The 19,192-nt window shown below is 41.7% G+C and overlaps 1 protein-coding gene across 4 annotated transcripts in view; it reads left to right on the top strand.

The window, feature by feature from the left end:
• The window catches only part of rnf130 (ring finger protein 130), a 77,755-nt gene that overhangs the window by 16,804 nt on the left and 41,759 nt on the right, over window positions 1-19,192 (top strand). For all 4 annotated transcript variants that reach the window (XM_084147212.1, XM_084147210.1, XM_084147211.1 and 1 more), the window contains exon 3: window positions 12,799-12,993. In XM_084147212.1, the coding sequence (XP_084003338.1) occupies window positions 12,799-12,993 (195 nt within the window). The remainder of the gene's footprint in view (window positions 1-12,798; window positions 12,994-19,192) is intronic.

Below are 19,192 nucleotides of genomic sequence, written 5' to 3'. Positions count from 1 at the left end.
GCCCCAACTGCCAATTCCAATGCATCTAAGGCAGACCTGAACTGTCACTACTAAGTGCCAAAACCATCAAATGTAGCTAAAACCCGGCCCGATCAATATGTGCAAATGATTGGAGCGTTATGAGAAACTGTTCAACCATGTGGTGAAGTAATTTTCCCTTGAAGGGTTGCTACTGCTACTCTCATAAATGTTCAGGAACGGGATAGTTCTGACACCTCAACGATAGTGGCTGAAATTAATCTGCCAAAATTCACCTGGAGGGCGGCTTATTAAGATTGCATTCCCATTTGTCTGCATTTCCTCCCACACTTTCCCAGACAGGGTCGGGAGCAGGCGATTGGAATTAGACCATGGAGCAATGAAGAGGGGAGGGGACATTTGCCGCAAATTGCATCGTCTCTTTTTGAAACAATGACTCTTAGCTTTTTTTTGCGCTCCCCTTCCTTGAAAAAAAGAAAGAATACAATTATGATATTGAGTTTTATCTGGGCCAAATTCCAGTAAAGAGCATTTGGGTGTTCATCTGCCTTTGAGGTATTAAGGCAGGGAAGACAGAGAGGGAGGCTAGATGACTGGACAGGGTGTAAGCCCCTAAGGTAGGTCAAGGGCACTGGCCGGACAACAGAAGTCAAATCACCAAACCACCCTAAGTGGATTTGTGACATAATCCATATAAAAACGCACAGTCAATGGAAAAGACTATGCAACATTTTCCCTTTTTATCAATGTCGTGCTTCATACAACCTTGATGATGTAAATATAATATAATAAACCATATCGTCCTTCACAATATCTCAATGAGTTTGTATCATATTATATAATCAATCAGGATTTGAGTTGATTTAGATTTCACATATTGATCTTGCGTTAGGAAGTTCATGTTCACTTCATCAACAACATATTCTTAACATCTAGAAAAGACAAACTCGAAGTTCAGTCATGCTCATACTTGGTACATGTTCACATAATCTCTCTACCCTCCCAACCACACACACACACACATACAGTTGAAGTCGGAAGTTTACATACACTTAGGTTGGAGTCAGTAAAACTCGTTTTTCAACCACTCCACAAATGTCTTGTTAACAAACTATAGTTTTGGCAAGTCGGTTAGGACATCTACTTTGTGCATGACACAAGTAGTTTTTCCAACAATTGTTTACAGACAGATTATTTCACTTATAATTCACTGTATCACAATTCCAGTGGGTCAAAAGTTTACATACACTAAGTTGACTGTGCCTTTAAACAGCTTGGAAAATGATGTCACGGCTTTAGAAGCTTCTGATAGGCTAATTGACATAATTTGAGTCAATTGGAGGTGTACCCGTGGATGTATTTCAAGTCCTACCTTCAAACTTAGTGCCTCTTTGCTTGACATCATGGGAAAATCAAAAGAAATCAGCCAACTCTGGTTCATCCTTGGGAGCAATTTCCAAATGCCTGAAGGTACCATGTTCATCTGTACAAACAATAGTACGCAAGTATAAACACCATGGGACCACGCAGCCGTCATACCGCTCAGGAAGGAGACGTGTTCTGTCTCCTAGAGATGAACGTACTGGTGCAAATCAATCCCAGAACAACAGCAAAGGACCTTGTGAAGATGCTGGAGGAAACAGGTACAAAAGTATCTATATCCACAGTAAAACAAGTCCTATATCAACATAACCTGAAAGGCCGCTCAGCAAGGAAGATGCCACTGCTCCAAAACCACCATAAAAAATCCAGACGACGGTTTGCAACTGCACATGGGGACAAAGATCTTACTTTTTGGAGAAATGTCTGCTGGTCTGATGAAACAAAAATAGAACTGTTTGGCAATAATGACCATCGTTATGTTTGGAGGAAAAAGGGGGTGCTTGCAAGCCGAAGAACACCATCCCAACCGTGAAGCACGGGGGTGGCAGCATCATGCTGTGGGGGTGCTTTGCTGCAGGAGGGACTGGTACACTTCACAAAATAGATGGCATCATGAGGAAGGAAAATTATGTGGATATATTGAAGCAACATCTCAAGACATCAGTCAGCTTGGTCGCAAATGGGTCTTCCAAATGGACAATGACCCCAAGCATACTTCCAAAGTTGTGGCAAAATGGTTTAAGGATAACAAAGTAAAGGTATTTGATTGGCCATCACAAAGCCCTGACCTCAATCCTATAGAACATTTGTGGGCAGAACTGAAAAAGCGTGTACGAGCAAGGAGGCCTATAAACCTGACTCAGTTACACCAGCTCTGTCAGGAGGAATGGGCCAAAATTCACCCAACTTATTGTGGGAAGCTTGTGGAAGGCTACCCGAAACGTTTGACCCAAGTTAAACAATTTAAAGGCAATGCTACCAAATACTAATTGAGTGTATGTACATTTACATTTTTACATTTTAGTCATTTAGCAGACGCTCTTATCCCGAGCGACTTACAGTTAGTGAGTGCATACATTTTCATACTGGCCCCCCGTGGGAAACGAACCCACAACCCTGGCGTTGCAAGCGCCATGCTCTACCAACTGAGCTACAGGGGACTTCTGACCCACTGGGAATGTGATTAAAGAAATAAAAGCTGTAATGCTTATCTGCACACACCCTTCATTCATCCTTCCTGCTTGAGTGCCTGTTCATTAGGCTAAAGTGTATGTCAGGCATGGCTCCCGCGGCATTCAGTGAAATGAAAGAAAGTCGTCCTGACTGCAGCCTTTTACAGTGAACAGTCATGTACTGTACTGCACAGCCTGAGTCTCCCCTAAGATCTATTGACCTGCTGCTCATGTGAATGAGATATGAGCTGGTTTGGTTTGGGGCCATTGCCCCACAACTGGAATTCCACGTTAACAGAATTGCAGACTCCGATTTTTCACTTAAAATGTATGCCAAACAAAAAACCATTGATTTAAACGTTTAACAAACCATACAACTCTATGCACAATGACTACTTTTAACAATTTACCTTGAACATTTTACAAAAACTCATTTACTGGAAGAACTGTGCAGATGCAAATTTGGTAACAGAATTTCAGTAAAATCTCCCTCAGTTTGTTATGTGTCCACTAGGGGTGTAACGGTTCGCCAATCCCACGGTTCGGTATGTATAGCGGTTTTGGTGTCACATTTCGGTACAGTGGGAAAATGAAATGCCAACAGTTACTGTGGTTAATTTTTGTTTCTTTAAGAAAATACAAAGTGTTGGTATTCCTGAATCAATACAGTGGCTTGACTTTTTCCACATTTTGTTGTTTTACAGCCTTATTCCAAAATGGATTCAATAAATAAAATCCTCATCAATCTACACACAATACCCCATAATGACAAAGCGAAAACAGGTTTTAAAAAATGTTAGCAAAACAGAAATACCTTATTTACATAAGTAATCAGACCCTTTGCTATGAGACTCGAAATTGAGCTCGAGTGCATCCTGTTTCCATTGATCATCCTTGAGATGTTTCTAAAACTTGATTGGAGTCCACCTGTGGAAAATTCAATTGATTGGACATGATTTGGAAAGGCACACACCTGTCTATATAAGGTCCCACAGTTGACAGTGCATGTCAGAGCAAAAACCAAGCCATGAGGTCGAAGGAAATGTCAGTAGAGCTCCGAAACAGGATTGTGTCGATTGGATCTGGGGAAGGGTACCAAAAAATGTCTGCAGCATTGAAGGTCCCTAACAACACAGTGGCCTCCATCATTCTTAAATGGAAGAAGTTTGGAACCACCAAGACTCTTCCTAGAGCTGGCCGCCCGGCCAAACTGAGCAATCAGGGGAGAAGGGCCTTGGTCAGGGAGGTGACCAAGAACCCGATGGTCACTCTGACTGAGCTCCAGAGTTCCTCTGTGGAGATGGGAGAATCTTTCAGAAGGACAACCATCTCTGCAGCACTCCACCAATCAGCCCTTTATGGTATAGTGGCCAGACGGAAGCCACTCCTCAGTAAAAGGCACATTACAGTCCACTTGGAGTTTGCCAAAAGGCACCTAAAGACTCTCAAACAATGAGAAACAAGATTCTCTGGTCTGATGACACCAAGATTGAACTCTTTGGCCTGAATGCCAAGTGTCATATCTGGAGGAAACCTGGTTTTTCAGCGGCAGGGACTGAGAGACTAGTCAGGATCGAGGGACAGATGAATGGAGCAAAGTACAGAGAGATCCTTGATGAAAACCTGCTCCAGAGTGCTCAAGACCTCAGATTGGGGTGAAGGTTCACCTTCCAACAGGACAACGACCCTAAGCACACAGCCAAGACAACGCAGGAGTGGCTTCAGGACAAGTCTCTGAGTGTCCTTGAGTGGCCCAGCCAAAGCCTGGACTTGAACCCGATCAAACATCTCTGGAGAGACCTGAAAATAGCTGTGCAGCGACGCTCCCCATTCAACCTGACAGAGCTTGAGAGGATCTGCAGAGAAGAATGGGAGAAACTCCCCAAATACAGGTGTGCCAAGCTTGTAGCGTCATACCCAAGAAGACTCGAGGCTGTAATCGCTGCCGAAGGTGCTTCAACAAAGTCATGAGTAAAGGGTCTGAATACTTATGTAAATGTGATATTTCAGTTTTTTAAAACCTGTTCTTGCTTTGTCATTATGGGGTATTGTGAGTAGATTGATGAGGGAAAAAAACAATTTAATCATTTTTAGAATAAGGCTGTAAAGTAACTAACAAAATCTGGAAAAAGTAAAGGGGTCTGAATACTTTATGAATGCACTGTTGAGCGGGTACTACCTGTTTGCTGAAATGGGTGTGAGAGTGCGAAGTTGGTAACGTGGCTCGAGCACTTTCACGAGGTGCTGAAACTCCCTATTCTTCTTAACCACCGAGAATGGGTGCATATCCGTGGCTATAAACATACCTATCGCTCTTGTAATTTCTTTGGCCTAGTCAGAATCAGCTGCGAAGGGTTGCTTGAATGCAGAGGGGAGACTAAGTTTCCGTCTTGCTCCGGTGGTAAGAATACTGAGGTGATGTCAGCATAAATGTGTCAACATGTTTGTGGTGTTGGCTATTCTCGTTGAGCAGTGGCGACATACAGTACTTACTCTTTCTGACATCTCCGTTGTAATCTACTGGGAAACCAAAATGTTCCCAAACTGGAGATTTAAATGATGATGGAGAATCCTCCTGGTTTATCGACCCCACCACTCGCCATCGTACAGAACTAGCTGCACCTCACAAAAGGACTGTTTGAAATGCGCAAATTAAAATTTGAATTGTGATTACAACGTGCGCATAGGCTCTTAACTGAATAGCCTGAAATTGTTTTTTTTTCCGCCTCAGATTTTCTCAAAAGGCATACAACGCAGCATAGGCATAGCCTATAGGCCTAGTGTTTTAAATTTATTGTAATATATTTTTTTAATGTATTAATTCGGTTTCACAGTGCGGACCGAACCAAGGTCTCTGTACCGAATGGTTCGGTACGAATACGTTGACTGTTACACGTTTTCCAAAAACTCTGTTAAATATCTGTTCCGAATTAAGATTCAATGATGTCTGTAGAAAGAATGGGGTGTCAGCTTTGACATGATAAATTGACTTTGAAAAAATCTATGTGGGTTATTGAAGTGGATTTACACCCGGTAACGGAAATTCCTCATGGGTCCCTGATCTGTACTACACAGAAATGCATCATTATGGATATGAATGTCATTAACTTTATGGTGATGTATCCTAAATATGTACACAAAGGTATAAATATGCAATATCATCCTTTGCATATTTTGGTATTATTCTACACACTGGCAATTTATTTTAATGTGCTCTGCCCCCAAACAAGATCAAATTTCATTAGTCCGGACCAAATCTGAACCAATCATAGACGTCTATGTTTCACAAGTTTGGGCATCAAAGTACAACACAGTAGAGCTCAGTAGAGTACAGTAGAGTTCAGTACAGTAGAGTATATTTCAATACAGTACAGTAGAGTGCAGCACAGTATAGAACAGTAGAGTACAGTATAGTTCAGTACAGTAGAGTAGAGTACAGTACAAGACAGTACACAGCTCTACTGTGTACTGGACTGTACTCTACTGTACAGTACTGTGCTGAATTATACTCCACTTTTCTTTACTGTACTGTACTCTACTGAACTATACTCTACTTTTCTTTACTGTACTCTACTGTGCTGTACTGTACTGTCCAAATTTGTGAACCCAACTGTGGTTTGTGACTACTATGATTTCCCATTGTAGCCAATTCAGTTGCCGATTTTTCTGAAATTCTGTTACCGATTTGGTAATGGAATTTCGAGTTTTAATCACTTAATAATTCTTAAATAAATTTGATATCAGAAAAAACACTAACTAATTTATAGGTCTACATTTACTTGTTACTTCTGTGAATTTTCATTATCTTCCCTCATGAGGGAGAGAAATTAGAAAATACTATCTTAAAGATATGTGGGTTTTTGGTAACAGAATTTCAAGGCGCAAGGCCATGTTTCTTAAATTTACAGAAGGCAAACAAATGTATTCAAAACTACATGTGTGTTGATATTCGTTGGCAGGGGTCTTTACTTCAACATTATTGTGTTTTTATGTATTTCTAATACCTTTTAAGGCTTTTTCTGGTAGATGTTTTCTAAGACCCCTTTTCCATCTGTTTGACCAGAAATCAAAGCCTTTGCTTATTCGTAATTTTTTGGATGGAAAATGGTTGAAAATACATATATATGCATTAATTTCTCAAAAAATATGGACTCTAAGCTTTCATTTGACACCCAAGTTGACATGCTCCTATGAACTTCACATGTTGGTGCTCATGGGTCCTTTTACATGGAAATTACCTTTTGTGTATGTGTGTTGAAAGTCTTTATGGGCCTGTGTGTGGTTAGTCTAAGTTTAGTGAATATGTAATATCTTTAGTTAATGAAAATGTGATGTATGTGAAAGAGTATGCTTTGTGTGTGTTGGAATGTCTCGCACAAATAGAATATTTTATTTAATATAAATTCCATAATTTAAATAACTAGAATATGAATAAAAATATAATTCACACACACATTTGCTCCCTAGTGTTGACATTGCAGCCTGATGAATATTTCAGACTGCCTGTCTCTGAGTGTGTGTCCTTGGAGCACAGAGAGAGAGAGAGAGGGGTAAACACATACACACAAACATGAAAATGCACCCACATCGCAATACTGGTATCGTGACAATACTACTACACACACATTCATAATAGACCACTGACACTTGCACAGACACCACCTCACTCACAGGACACACTATCAATCACCAACCCCTTGTAGAGACAAACACTCACACCCACCCACACACGCTCACACAAGCTCGCATAACACTATTTGAATGCACAGATCCATCAGAGCTGATTTGAGTGTTTACGGGAACAAGAAAGGACGCTGAAACAAGCAGAAACACACTCCTGTCCTACTCCCTCCCCACCTTTCTGAAACACAATCAATGTCTGTGACCTTGTATTGTATCAGCCCAGCCTCTATCAGACCTCTACAGTGGGGAAAAAAAGTATTTAGTCAGCCACCAATTGTGCAAGTTCTCTCACTTAAAAAGATGAGAGAGGCCTGTAATTTTCATCATAGGTACACGTCAACTATGACAGACAAATTCAGAAAAGAAAATCCAGAAAATCACATTGTAGGATTTTTTTTGAATTTATTTGCAAATTATGGTGGAAAATAAGTATTTGGTCACCTACAAACAAGCAAGATTTCTGGCTCTCACAGACCTGTAACTTCTTCTTTAAGAGGCTCCTCTGTCCTCCACTCGTTACCTGTATTAATGGCACCTGTTTGAACTTGTTATCAGTATAAAAGACACCTGTCCACAACCTCAAACAGTCACACTCCAAACTCCACCATGGCCAAGACCAAAGAGCTGTCAAAGGACACCAGAAACAAAATTGTAGACCTGCACCAGGCTGGGAAGACTGAATCTGCAATAGGTAAGCAGCTTGGTTTGAAGAAATCAACTGTGGGAGCAATTATTAGGAAATGGAAGACATACAAGACCACTGATAATCTCCCTCGATCTGGGGCTCCACGCAAGATCTCACCCCGTGGGGTCAAAATGATCACAAGAACGGTGAGCAAAAATCCCAGAACCACACGGGGGGACCTAGTGAATGACCTGCAGAGAGCTGGGACCAAAGTAACAAAGCCTACCATCAGTAACACACTACGCCGCCAGGTACTCAAATCCTGCACTGCAAGACGTGTCCCCCTGCTTGTCCAGGCCCATCTGAAGTTTGCTAGAGTGCATTTGGATGATCCAGAAGAGGATTGGGAGAATGTCATATGGTCAGATGAAACCAAAATATAACTTTTTGGTAAAAACTCAACTCGTCGTGTTTGGAGGACAAAGAATGCTGAGTTGCATCCAAAGAACACCATACCTACTGTGAAGCATGGGGGTGGAAACATCATGCTTTGGGGCAGTTTTTCTGCAAAGGGACCAGGACGACTGATCCGTGTAAAGGAAAGAATGAATGGGGCCATGTATCGTGAGATTTTGAGTGAAAACCTCCTTCCATCAGCAAGGGCATTGAAGATGAAACGTGGCTGGGTCTTTCAGCATGACAATGATCCCAAACACACCGCCCGGGCAACGAAGGAGTGGCTTCGTAAGAAGCATTTCAAGGTCCTGGAGTGGCCTAGCCAGTCTCCAGATCTCAACCCCATAGAAAATCTTTGGAGGGAGTTGAAAGTCTGTGTTGCCCAGCGACAGCCCCAAAACATCACTGCTCTACAGGAGATCTTCATGGAGGAATGGGCCAAAATACCAGCAACAGTGTGTGACAACCTTGTGAAGACTTACAGAAAACGTTTGACCTGTGTCATTGTCAACAAAGGGTATATAACAAAGTATTGAGAAACTTTTGTTATTGACCAAATACTTATTTTCCACCATAATTTGCAAATAAATTCATTACAAATCCTACAATGTGATTTTCTGGAATTTTTTTTCTCATTTTGTCTGTCATAGTTGACGTGTACCTATGATGAAAATTACAGGCCTCTCTCATCTTTTTAAGTGGGAGAACTTGCACAATTGGTGGTTGACTAAATACTTTTTTTCCCCACTGTATGTGTGATGGGTCTCCTGACTAGCTGAGCGCCGGCTCTGCTATTAAAGTGGAACTGACAGCGTTTTAGCAACATTAAATCTTATTACAATCTGTTCATATACACCCCCAGGAAGAATATGACACCTTTTTTTATTTTTTACATTTTCTGACAAGGGAGCACTTAGATATGGTCATTTTCACATTTGTCATACATTCGTAGAATGTTTGGGAATTAAGTATAGTAAGACATTTGTGAAAATTCTATATCAATATAGAGTGGAAAAGCGGCCGTGCGTTTGGACAATTAATAGACACTGCAGTAAATAAAAATATCTGTCTTGTCCAGGACCGGAGTCTACGCAGACCGGTGCGCCATAGCCAATCAGAGCTACAGTAGGCATATATGCAAATAAGCCATTTGCCACATGGGCCTGCCATCATTCATTTTGAACTGGATGGTGTGTTTACAGGCAGAAGAGGTTAGTTAGAAGCATCTTTGGTTAGGCTCCTTGTTTTCTAGCTTCCTAAATAAATAGCTAGCTACATAAATAGATACGCTAGCCCAGGGGTGTCAAACTCAATCAGTGCACGAGCCATATAAAAAAAGTCAAAAATGTGCGGGCCAGACATAGCCTCTTTGTTTTTACAAGAAAACATGCAACTGCGACCCAAACTGGCCATTGTTTTATTAGAAAAAATATGGCCCTTTATAAATGTCCACTTAGGATGCTGTATATAGCATTTTAACATATTAAAACTAAAGAAGAGATAAATAACATTTGTCCAGCCTTTGCTGTTATGCTTGCAAATGTGCATAATATGCTGTGACCCTAATCAAAGAGTATTTAATAACTCCAAATAACAAAAATGTAGCTATAGGTTTGTTGTAACATTTAAACTTAACATGTTTTTAATTTCTTTTGCACTGCATGGATCACTGGTGCGGTTGAATGCAGCATTGCTGTATGGTGCACTCAAAATGTATTGTAGATGAGTAGCTAGCCTAGGCTACTGCTCAAATGTTGCTGTAATAGGCCTACATGTTTCTCCTTTGCATGGTGTTTTGTTGCATGTTTAGTTTTTTGATTATTCATTGTCAAGCTTTAAAAACCGAAGCCAGGCTGCTATATTTTTGTAGCGTAGCTAAGACTGTGGCATGTGTCTGTACACTTTCCCTCCGCTGCGCACTGTATACGGTCATACGAAAGCAGTACAATAGAAGTTTGATTCACCGATGCGAGCGCATCAGGCTGTAATTTCATACAGTAGATGATTCAACTGTTAACTCATTTATACTCGCTTGTGTGTCCTATTCGGCCCGCAGGCTTTGTGTTTGACACATTTGCTAGTCTATTAGCCACGTTATGACTGACTTTTGATCATTGCCCTTGCTAGTTTGATTGTATTGACATTCCCAGCCTTGGGTACAGTCGTCCGTTTTTGTTCAAAATATTGAATCATTGAACAATCTACCTGGCCAGCAGTGATTTACAACCTGATAGCACTATCTTTTGGACAACCAATACATGTATTGGTGAATTATATTATGCATTGAACTGCATCCATCTATTCTGCCAACAATGCCTTACTGTACGTCATGGAATTTACAGTCAAATATAACCTATTTTTAAAACCTCTTATGAAGTTGGTTTTGACGCATAAACTGGGAATTTGATATTTGTGACCGACCGGCTCGATTCGGTCTTATGTAGCAAAATTTGAAATTGTGTTTTTTACATTGGATACAAGTAGAGAGTCAGAGCTAGAAAATACGTTATCATACGCTACAGTTGAGGAACAATGGGAAAGTAATTCTGCTTTGAAAGTTGATGAACTTGTAACCTCACTTTTAAGAAAATGGCCTTTGAATGTTTTGGTACACCCACTGGAGAGCTCTTCTTTGTCTACAACCATTCAGCATCGTTCACACCCTCTTAAGCTTTAGCCCCACCCATCTCTTTAAGGGTTGATCCGAGCGTTCTGTCCTAATAACAGCAGTCAAGCACCCAAGCTAACTGGCCAACGTTGGCTAGCTTGCTAGCTACTTCCAGACACAAATGAGAGAACAGCTCACTGACCATTTTACTCGCCCTAGCAGAGCTGGTTAGGCTGTTTATATGTTATCCAGACCGTTGGTGACTGCAACTGTGCTGCTGGCAACAATTTACGCTTTTTTGCCAACGTTTACTGACACCGGCCATATTCAACGGGTGTTGAGCATTCATAAATTAATCACTTATTCTGCGCTCTGGCACACTCAGACGAGAGTGTTCTGAAATTGGAGTAGATAGCCAGAGCAAATTTACCAGCTACGCCTATCAACAGTTGTCGCTGTAACATTCTATTGAAATGGTTACTTGCATAGTGGAGTCTTTTGTTAAGACATGTAGCTAGCTAGCTAAACAATGAACCATAATCCCAACTCATGATGTTACTACCCTGCATGAATCTGCAGGCAGCTAACCAACCAGGTTCAATGTTAGCTAGCTAACATTAGGCTATAACTAGCAAAGCAAATGGCTCTGAGATACAAATAATATTACTACACAGATCAGACACGTAACGTTAGCTAGCGAGCCAGCCAGCAATTTTAGACACAAAGTATTGCACTATATGTCAAAAGAAGTACACTATATAAGGACTAGGGTGCCATTTCAGATGCACCTAACATGTTTTGTCATGGGTTTCCTGCCGAAATGAAGAGCTTTGCCATCCATTGGTTAGCAGGGCATGGCTAGTACACAACATGGGCCTGATTGACAGAAAGATACGGGAAACCTGCCCATTTTGTAACCAGATCTCTTCTTAGAGTAGTGTAACCCTTTTTCTTTTGTGTCTTCTCGGTAGTCACTCCATGTAGTTCTTAGCCAAAGATACCCAAGATAGACCACAGCCTATCGTTTCCAATGGGAGCAAATGCAGCATAGTGGGCAGGACAAGCAAGGAGGTGGGCACGAGCTAGCGAGATCCTATGGGCGTGTGCTAGCATGTATTTGCATATTTCCGTTAGGGAATGCCCGCTCTGTGAAGTGTGCATGTGCAATAACTCAATTCGCCCTTGCACTCCTTCAAAACAACAACACATTTTTTTACTTTGGCAACGGGTAAAGTCTACAAAACGTAGTCCACTCTGTTCGTAACAGATTCTAGTTTTGGGAACTGTATTGAGATCTTCTCCCACTGCCAGCCACTTAGCTTCCTCTCATCACCATATCTGGTGGTGAGTGGAAATGCCAACCGGATGCTTCAGATTTATACATCCGGTGAAACATCTGGCTCATTGTTCTATCTGTGACTTAGCTTCGATGGTGCGATTTGTTTGCTTTAGTGGTCCATTATATGCCACTGGATTTCCTGGTTGTGGATTTGTTCAAAGGGCATTAAACTGGGTTACATAGTTACACTGAAATATGAGACATTGGCTGCTATCCATAGGCAGCTGTGTGCAGTTTAAACTGCTTTATACACTGGTAAAGGTTAAGCAGCTCACAGAGCTGTGTGTGTCCGTGTGGTTGTACATTTGTGTGTGTGTGTATGTGGGTTCTAACCTTCTCCTGCCTCTGTGCTGTGTCAGTGCAGGGGTGGACCCCCACACTCGTTCCATGCTATAACTTTTGAGTTACAATCACTTTATTTGATTACTAAATGACATATTAATGAGTTATAAGTAGTTTATCAGCAGACCTTCAAATACACTGACACCACTCACCATTTTATACCGCCTGCTAAGGTTCCTAACCCTCCACCCCTCTCCTTCCCCCTTTCCAGTGGTGGACCGCCAGGGCTGCGACCCCCACACTCGCTTCATGGTGCCCCCCCGGACGGGGCACTGGGTGGCCCTGCTGCAGCGCGGCAACTGCACCTTCAAGGAGAAGATCCTCAAGGCCTCGGCCTTCAACGCCTCCGCCGTGCTCATCTACAACAACAACTCCAATGAGGACACCGTCAAGATGGGCCATGAAGGTGAGGAGTGAAGACCTGGGTCATATGGGGGCATATTGATATTCATGTGGGTTATTCATACGGCTTATGCACTCTATATGGCTCGTATATACACTGGGGAGAACAAATATTTGATACACTGCCAATTTTGCAGGTTTTCCTACTTACAAAGCATGTAGAGGTCTGTAATTTTTATCATAGGTACACTTCAACTGTGAGAGACGGAATCTAAAACAAAAATCCAGAAATTCACATTGTATGATTTTTAAGTAATTAATTTGCATTTTATTGCATGACATAAGTATTTGATCACCTACCAACCAGTAAGAATTCCGGCTCTCACAGACCTGTTAGTTTTTCTTTAAGAAGCCCTCCACTCATTACCTGTATTAACTGCACCTGTTTGAACTCGTTACCTGTATAAAAGACACCTGTCCACACACTCAATCAAACAGACTCCAACCTCTCCACGATGGCCAAGACCAGAGAGCTGTGTAAGGACATCAGGGATAAAATTGTAGACCTGCACAAGGCTGGGATGGGCTACAGGACAATAGGCAAGCAGCTTGGTGAGAAGGCAACAACTGTTGGCACAATTATTAGAAAATGGAAGAAGTTCAAAATGATGGTCAATCACCCTCGAGAGCTGTGTAAAGACATCAGGGATAAAATTGTAGACCTGCACAAGGCTGGGATGGGCTACAGGACAATAGGCAAGCAGCTTGGTGAGAAGGCAACAACTGTTGGCACAATTATTAGAAAATGGAAGAAGTTCAAAATGACGGTCAATCACCCTCGGTCTGGGGCTCCATGCAAGATCTCACCTCGTGGGGCATCAATGATCATGAGGAAGGTGAGGGATCAGCCCAGAACTACACGGCAGAACCTGGTCAATGACCTGAAGAGAGCTTGGACCACAGTCTCAAAGAAAACCATTAGTAACACACTACGCCGTCATGGTTTAAAATCCTGCAGTGCACGCAAGGTCCCCCTGCTCAAGCCAGCGCATGTCCAGGCCCGTCTGAAGTTTGCCAATGACCATCTGGATGATCCAGAGGAGGAATGGGAGAAGGTCATGTGGTCTGATGAGACAAAAATTGAGCTTTTTGGTCTAAACTCCACTCGCCGTTTTTGGAGGAAGAAGAAGGATGAGTACAACCCCAAGAACACCATCCCAACCGTGAAGCATGGAGGTGGAAACATTCTTTGGGGATGCTTTTCTGCAAAGGGGACAGGACGACTGCACCGTATTGAGGGGAGGATGGATGGGGCCAGGCATCGCGAGATCTTGGCCAACAACCTTCTTCCCTCAGTAAGAGCGTTGAAGATGGGTCGTGGCTGGGTCTTCCAGCATGACAACGACCCGAAACACACAGCCAGTGCAACTAAGGAGTGGCTCCGTAAGAAGCATCTCAAGGTCCTGGAGTGGCCTAGCCAGTCTCCAGACCTGAACCCAATAGAAAATCTTTGGAGGGAGCTGAAAGTCCGTATTGCCCAGCAACATCCCCGAAACCTGAAGGATCTGGAGAAGGTCTGTATGGAGGAGTGGGCCAAAATCCCTGCTGAAGTGTGTGCAAACCTGGTCAAGACCTACAGGAAACGTATGATCTCTGTAATTGCAAACAAAGGTTTCTGTACCAAATATTAAGTTCTGCTTTTCTGATGTATCAAATACTTATGTCATGCAATAAAATGCAAATTAATTACTTAAAAATCATACAATGTGATTTTTTGGATTTTTTTAGACCTCTACATGCTTTGTAAGTAGGAAAACCTGCAAAATCGGCAGTGTATCAAATACTTGTTCTCCCCACTGTATGTATGGAGAAAAAAAATGTATGTACTCTGGATAAGAGCGTCTGCTAAATTACTAAAATGTAAAATGTAAATGTATATATGACCAGGGTAATATGTAGTCATATTCTTATGGGTACATATGGCTTGGCCTATTTCTATGGGTTGTTCATTGTTTAAATGGCCTATGCATATGGGTTATGTATATGGCTTAATGTATGTATATGGCTTCTATGTAGTGATGGAGGCAAACATCTATACAGTTACATATTGGGAAATTATTTTTCACGATATAAATCGTATCATTTTGCAACATCTCAAAATATTTTTTTTGCTTGTTGGTTGTACCTGCACCAAAACTCCAGTTTTTTACCTTCATAGCTTGTTCTCCATCTTCTTTTTAAATACGGAGCCAATTAGTTTTCTGCATTTTTGATTTCCGTGACTGATCAAAACTTGTTTTCTCATGGCTCTCTCTTGTCCCTCTGCAGCAGACATATGGTGAGCAATATGTTTGAAATATTGAATCACAATAAAATCACAGTATCGAATGGCAATACATATAGCCTCCATACTCAACTGGCAGACCTGATCCGGACCCAGAACAGGGTCAATAGGGACCCCCCCCAATTAAAAAACATTGTAGAATAATAGTGAAGACATCAAAAATATTAAATAACACATATGGAATCATGTAGTAACCAAAACAGTATTAAACAAATGAAAATATATGTTATATTTGAGATTCTTCAAATAGCAACCCTTTGCCTTGATGACAGCTTTGCACACTCTTGGCATTCTCTCAACCAGCTTCATGAGGTGGTCACCTGGAATGCATTTCAATTAACAGTAGTACCTTGTTAAAAGTTAATTTGTGAAATTTCTTTCCTTCTTAATGCATTTGAGACAATCAGTTGTGTTGTGACAAAGTAGGGGTGGTATACAGAATATTGCCCTATTTGGTAAAAGACCAAGTCCATATTATGGCAAGTACAGCTAAAACAAAATCTCTGCCCCATGCAAAATTAACTTTAAAACTGCAACATTTTCTCTCCGCCAACAAGAGGGGTGTGAACAGTTTGGGGTCGCATGGGTTGCGAGGTGGGGGTTTGTTACTATGCCGATTAAATTACATTATCCATCCGAATTTGTGTGACCGGACCTTCTCAAATAGTACTTGAGTACCCCTGACATAGCATCGAGATCATCTGCTGCTCGGTGTGTTTTAGCCTGTGTTTAGCGTCTGCTAAATGGCATATTATGGTGGTGAAGTTAGCATTTAGCTCTTGTTATATGGTATTTATAGCCAGCTAGCTTGCTGTGATGGTGGTGAAGTTAGCATTTAGCTCTTGTTATATGGTACTTATAGCCAGCTAGCTTGCTGTGATGGTGGTGAAGTTAGCATTTAGCTCTTGTTATGTGGTACATATAGCCAGCTAGCTTGCTGTGATGGTGGTGAAGTTAGCATTTAGCTCTTGTTATATGGTGCGTATAGCCAGCTAGCCTGCTGTGACAATTTGTAAGTCGCTCTGGATAAGAGCGTCTGCTAAATGATGTAAATGTAAATGGTGGGTGTATGACGATTATACCGTCTGCCAAGGGTTATTGACAGTGTGTGTATGTGTAGCAGTCATAGTGCAGTGCAGTATGTTTTCTGGCAGTTTGTCGTTTGTGATGTGGCTGCAGGGGACAGTACAGGGGACATACAGTGTGGCTGTCCTGACTGGACTGAAGGACATGGAGACTGACTCCTGCATGCTGGACCTCAGCCACCACCACAGCTAAACACCAACACAGCCAGCGGGCTTGGGCAAGGCCGGTGTTCTCTTACACTGCAACATGCGCACACACACACACGCACGCACACACACGCACGCACACACACACACAGAAGGGTGTTCAGGCACACAAACATATTTACAGCATTGTCACATCTCTCTATCTCCTTCCCTCCGCCTCTCTCATTTGCTTCACATGCATTTCTTCCTACTCACTCTGTGTCATTGCTACCATCACTGTCTCAGTCGCAGCTTATTTTAGCAAGAATGTGATTTTGAATGAGTACAGTCAGAACTTCTGATCTTTAGATCACAACTTTTACATGAAGCATCTCTAAAAAAACAACATCCATTAAAATATAATCGGACACTTCATGAATGAGTCTACAGTATGAGTTAAAGTAGCTGACAGCTAGCCTAGAGCCGTTTTGTACTTCACCTTAGCGTCACCCCACCCCAGGGGATGCCCTGAGCTAATTCAAGATAGCGTTGAAAAGTCTGCATGAATGAGACAGAGACGGTCTAGTGAGGAGGTGAAGAGAGATTGAGAGCGAGGGAGGGAGAGCGAGAAATAGAGGGGGCGAGAGAGGGCGGGGGCTGGTGTAGTATCCCTATACCGCTGAGGAGCCAATAGCTGGGAATACAGGTAGGCAGACAGTGGTGGTTAGAGGAGAGGAGAGAGGAAAGGAAGACACTGAGAAGAAAAAGGAAGAGAGGAAGTGAAAGAATGAAACACAAAGTGAGAGAGCTAGACATCCATAGACCTAGGACAATAGACCTAGGACAACAGTCCATAGACCTAGGACAACAGTGGTTGTTTGAGTCTAGTAACGGTAGGCAGAGAGGGGAGAAGAGGAGAAACAAGGGAAAGGGAGGAAGAGGTAGGGAGAATGAGTCAGAAGGTGTGATAGATGTCTGGGTGGGATCGATGGGCTTTTATAAATATAGAAGGGAGCCCATGACTAATTTATAAGGTCATTTTCTAGCATGAACGAACGGCAGAATCCTGATAGTTCCCCCGAGCGCAAACCTTTCAGGATTGATCGCTGTTAGCCTGACTAGCAAGTCATTTATCACGGATGGGAGTTATTTGTTAATATCACGGGGATATGGGAGATGTACAGTGCCTTCGGAAAGTATTCAGACCCCTTGACTTTTTCCACATTGTTAAGTTACAGCCTTAACCTAAAATAAAATTTAAAAAGTAAAACAAATCTGCAATCTACACACAATACCCCATAATGACAAAGTATAGACAGGGTTTCAGAAATTTTTGCAAATGTATTACAAATTTTAAACAGAAATACCTTATTTACATAAGTATTCAGACTCAGATTCAGATATCTGCACACCAAATATTAGCCAGCAAGGCTCTTGATCCAGGACGGGATTCTCTGCTGTTACCAAGCAAAGCTTGATTTTGGAAGAAGCTAACCACTTAACTAGATAGCTAACTAACTACTACGTTAGCAAACCAAATGCACAACTGCAGAGCATTTAGCACATTTTAGACAGTTAACTTAATTGTTATAAGATATCTAGCTGGCAAACATTTAGTTGTGAATTAGAAACAGTAACTAAATCACCTGGCGCGTGCTGCACAACAGTGAGTGACTCACAAGGCTCCGGTCTCTCGTCGTTGTGTGCTTGTAAACAAACAACGGGACTGGGGACTACCGGTAAGCTTCATAATGAAAATTAAATGAGCAGGTGAAATGAAGAATGCGATCTCCTTCATCTCCTAACATATTGCACAAGTTGACTGCAGGTATTTACTTAAAAAGTAGCTACAATTATTCAAATCTTTAAAAAACTTCAAATAAATAGTTTCAACAGTATTGACGGTATTGAAAAACCATCCAGTGGCTATTTCCAAATACCTCGGTATACCGTATATACGGTATACCGCCCAAGCCTAGTTCAAATGCGTATATGGTGTTGTATGTTGTATTGTGTGTGTGTGTGTGTGTGTGTGTGTGTGTGTGTGTGTGTGTGTTTCAGTGCAGCAGCAGCATACTGACACAGTGCTAGAGAGGTAAGGGTATACTGTGCCTTCAGAAAGTATTCACACCCCTTTTCCACATTTTGTTGTGTTACATTGAGATTTTGTGTCACTGGCCTACATACAATATCCATAATGTCAAAGTGGAGTTATGTTTTTAGAAATGTTTACAAATGAATTAAAAATTACAATCTGTAATGTCTTCCGTCAATAAGTATTCAACCCCTTTGTTATGGCAAGCCTAAATCAGTTCAGGAGTAAACCATGTATTAACAAGTAACATAATAAGTTGCAGGGACTCACTTTGTGTGCAATAATAGTGTTTAACATGGTTTTTGAATGACTACCTCATCTCTGTACCCCACACATACAATTATCTGTAAGGTCCCTGAGCAGTGAATTTCAAACACAGATTCAACCACAAAGACCAGGGTGGTTTTCCAATGCATCCCAAAGAAGGGCACCTATTGGTAGATGGGTAAAAAAATAAAAAAATAAGGCATTGAATATCCCTTTTGAGCATTGTATATCAATACACCCAGTCACTACAAAGATACAGGCAACCTTCCTAAATCAGTTGCCAAAGAGGAGGGAAATTGCTCAAAGAATTCACCATGAGGCCAATGGTGACATTAAAACAGTTACA

Source organism: Coregonus lavaretus (assembly GCF_964263955.1).
Source record: "Coregonus lavaretus genome assembly, chromosome: 29".
Lineage (NCBI taxonomy): Eukaryota > Metazoa > Chordata > Actinopteri > Salmoniformes > Salmonidae > Coregonus > Coregonus lavaretus.
The sequence above is the reverse complement of the archived record's forward strand: the minus strand, read 5'-3'. Positions and strand labels throughout refer to the sequence as shown.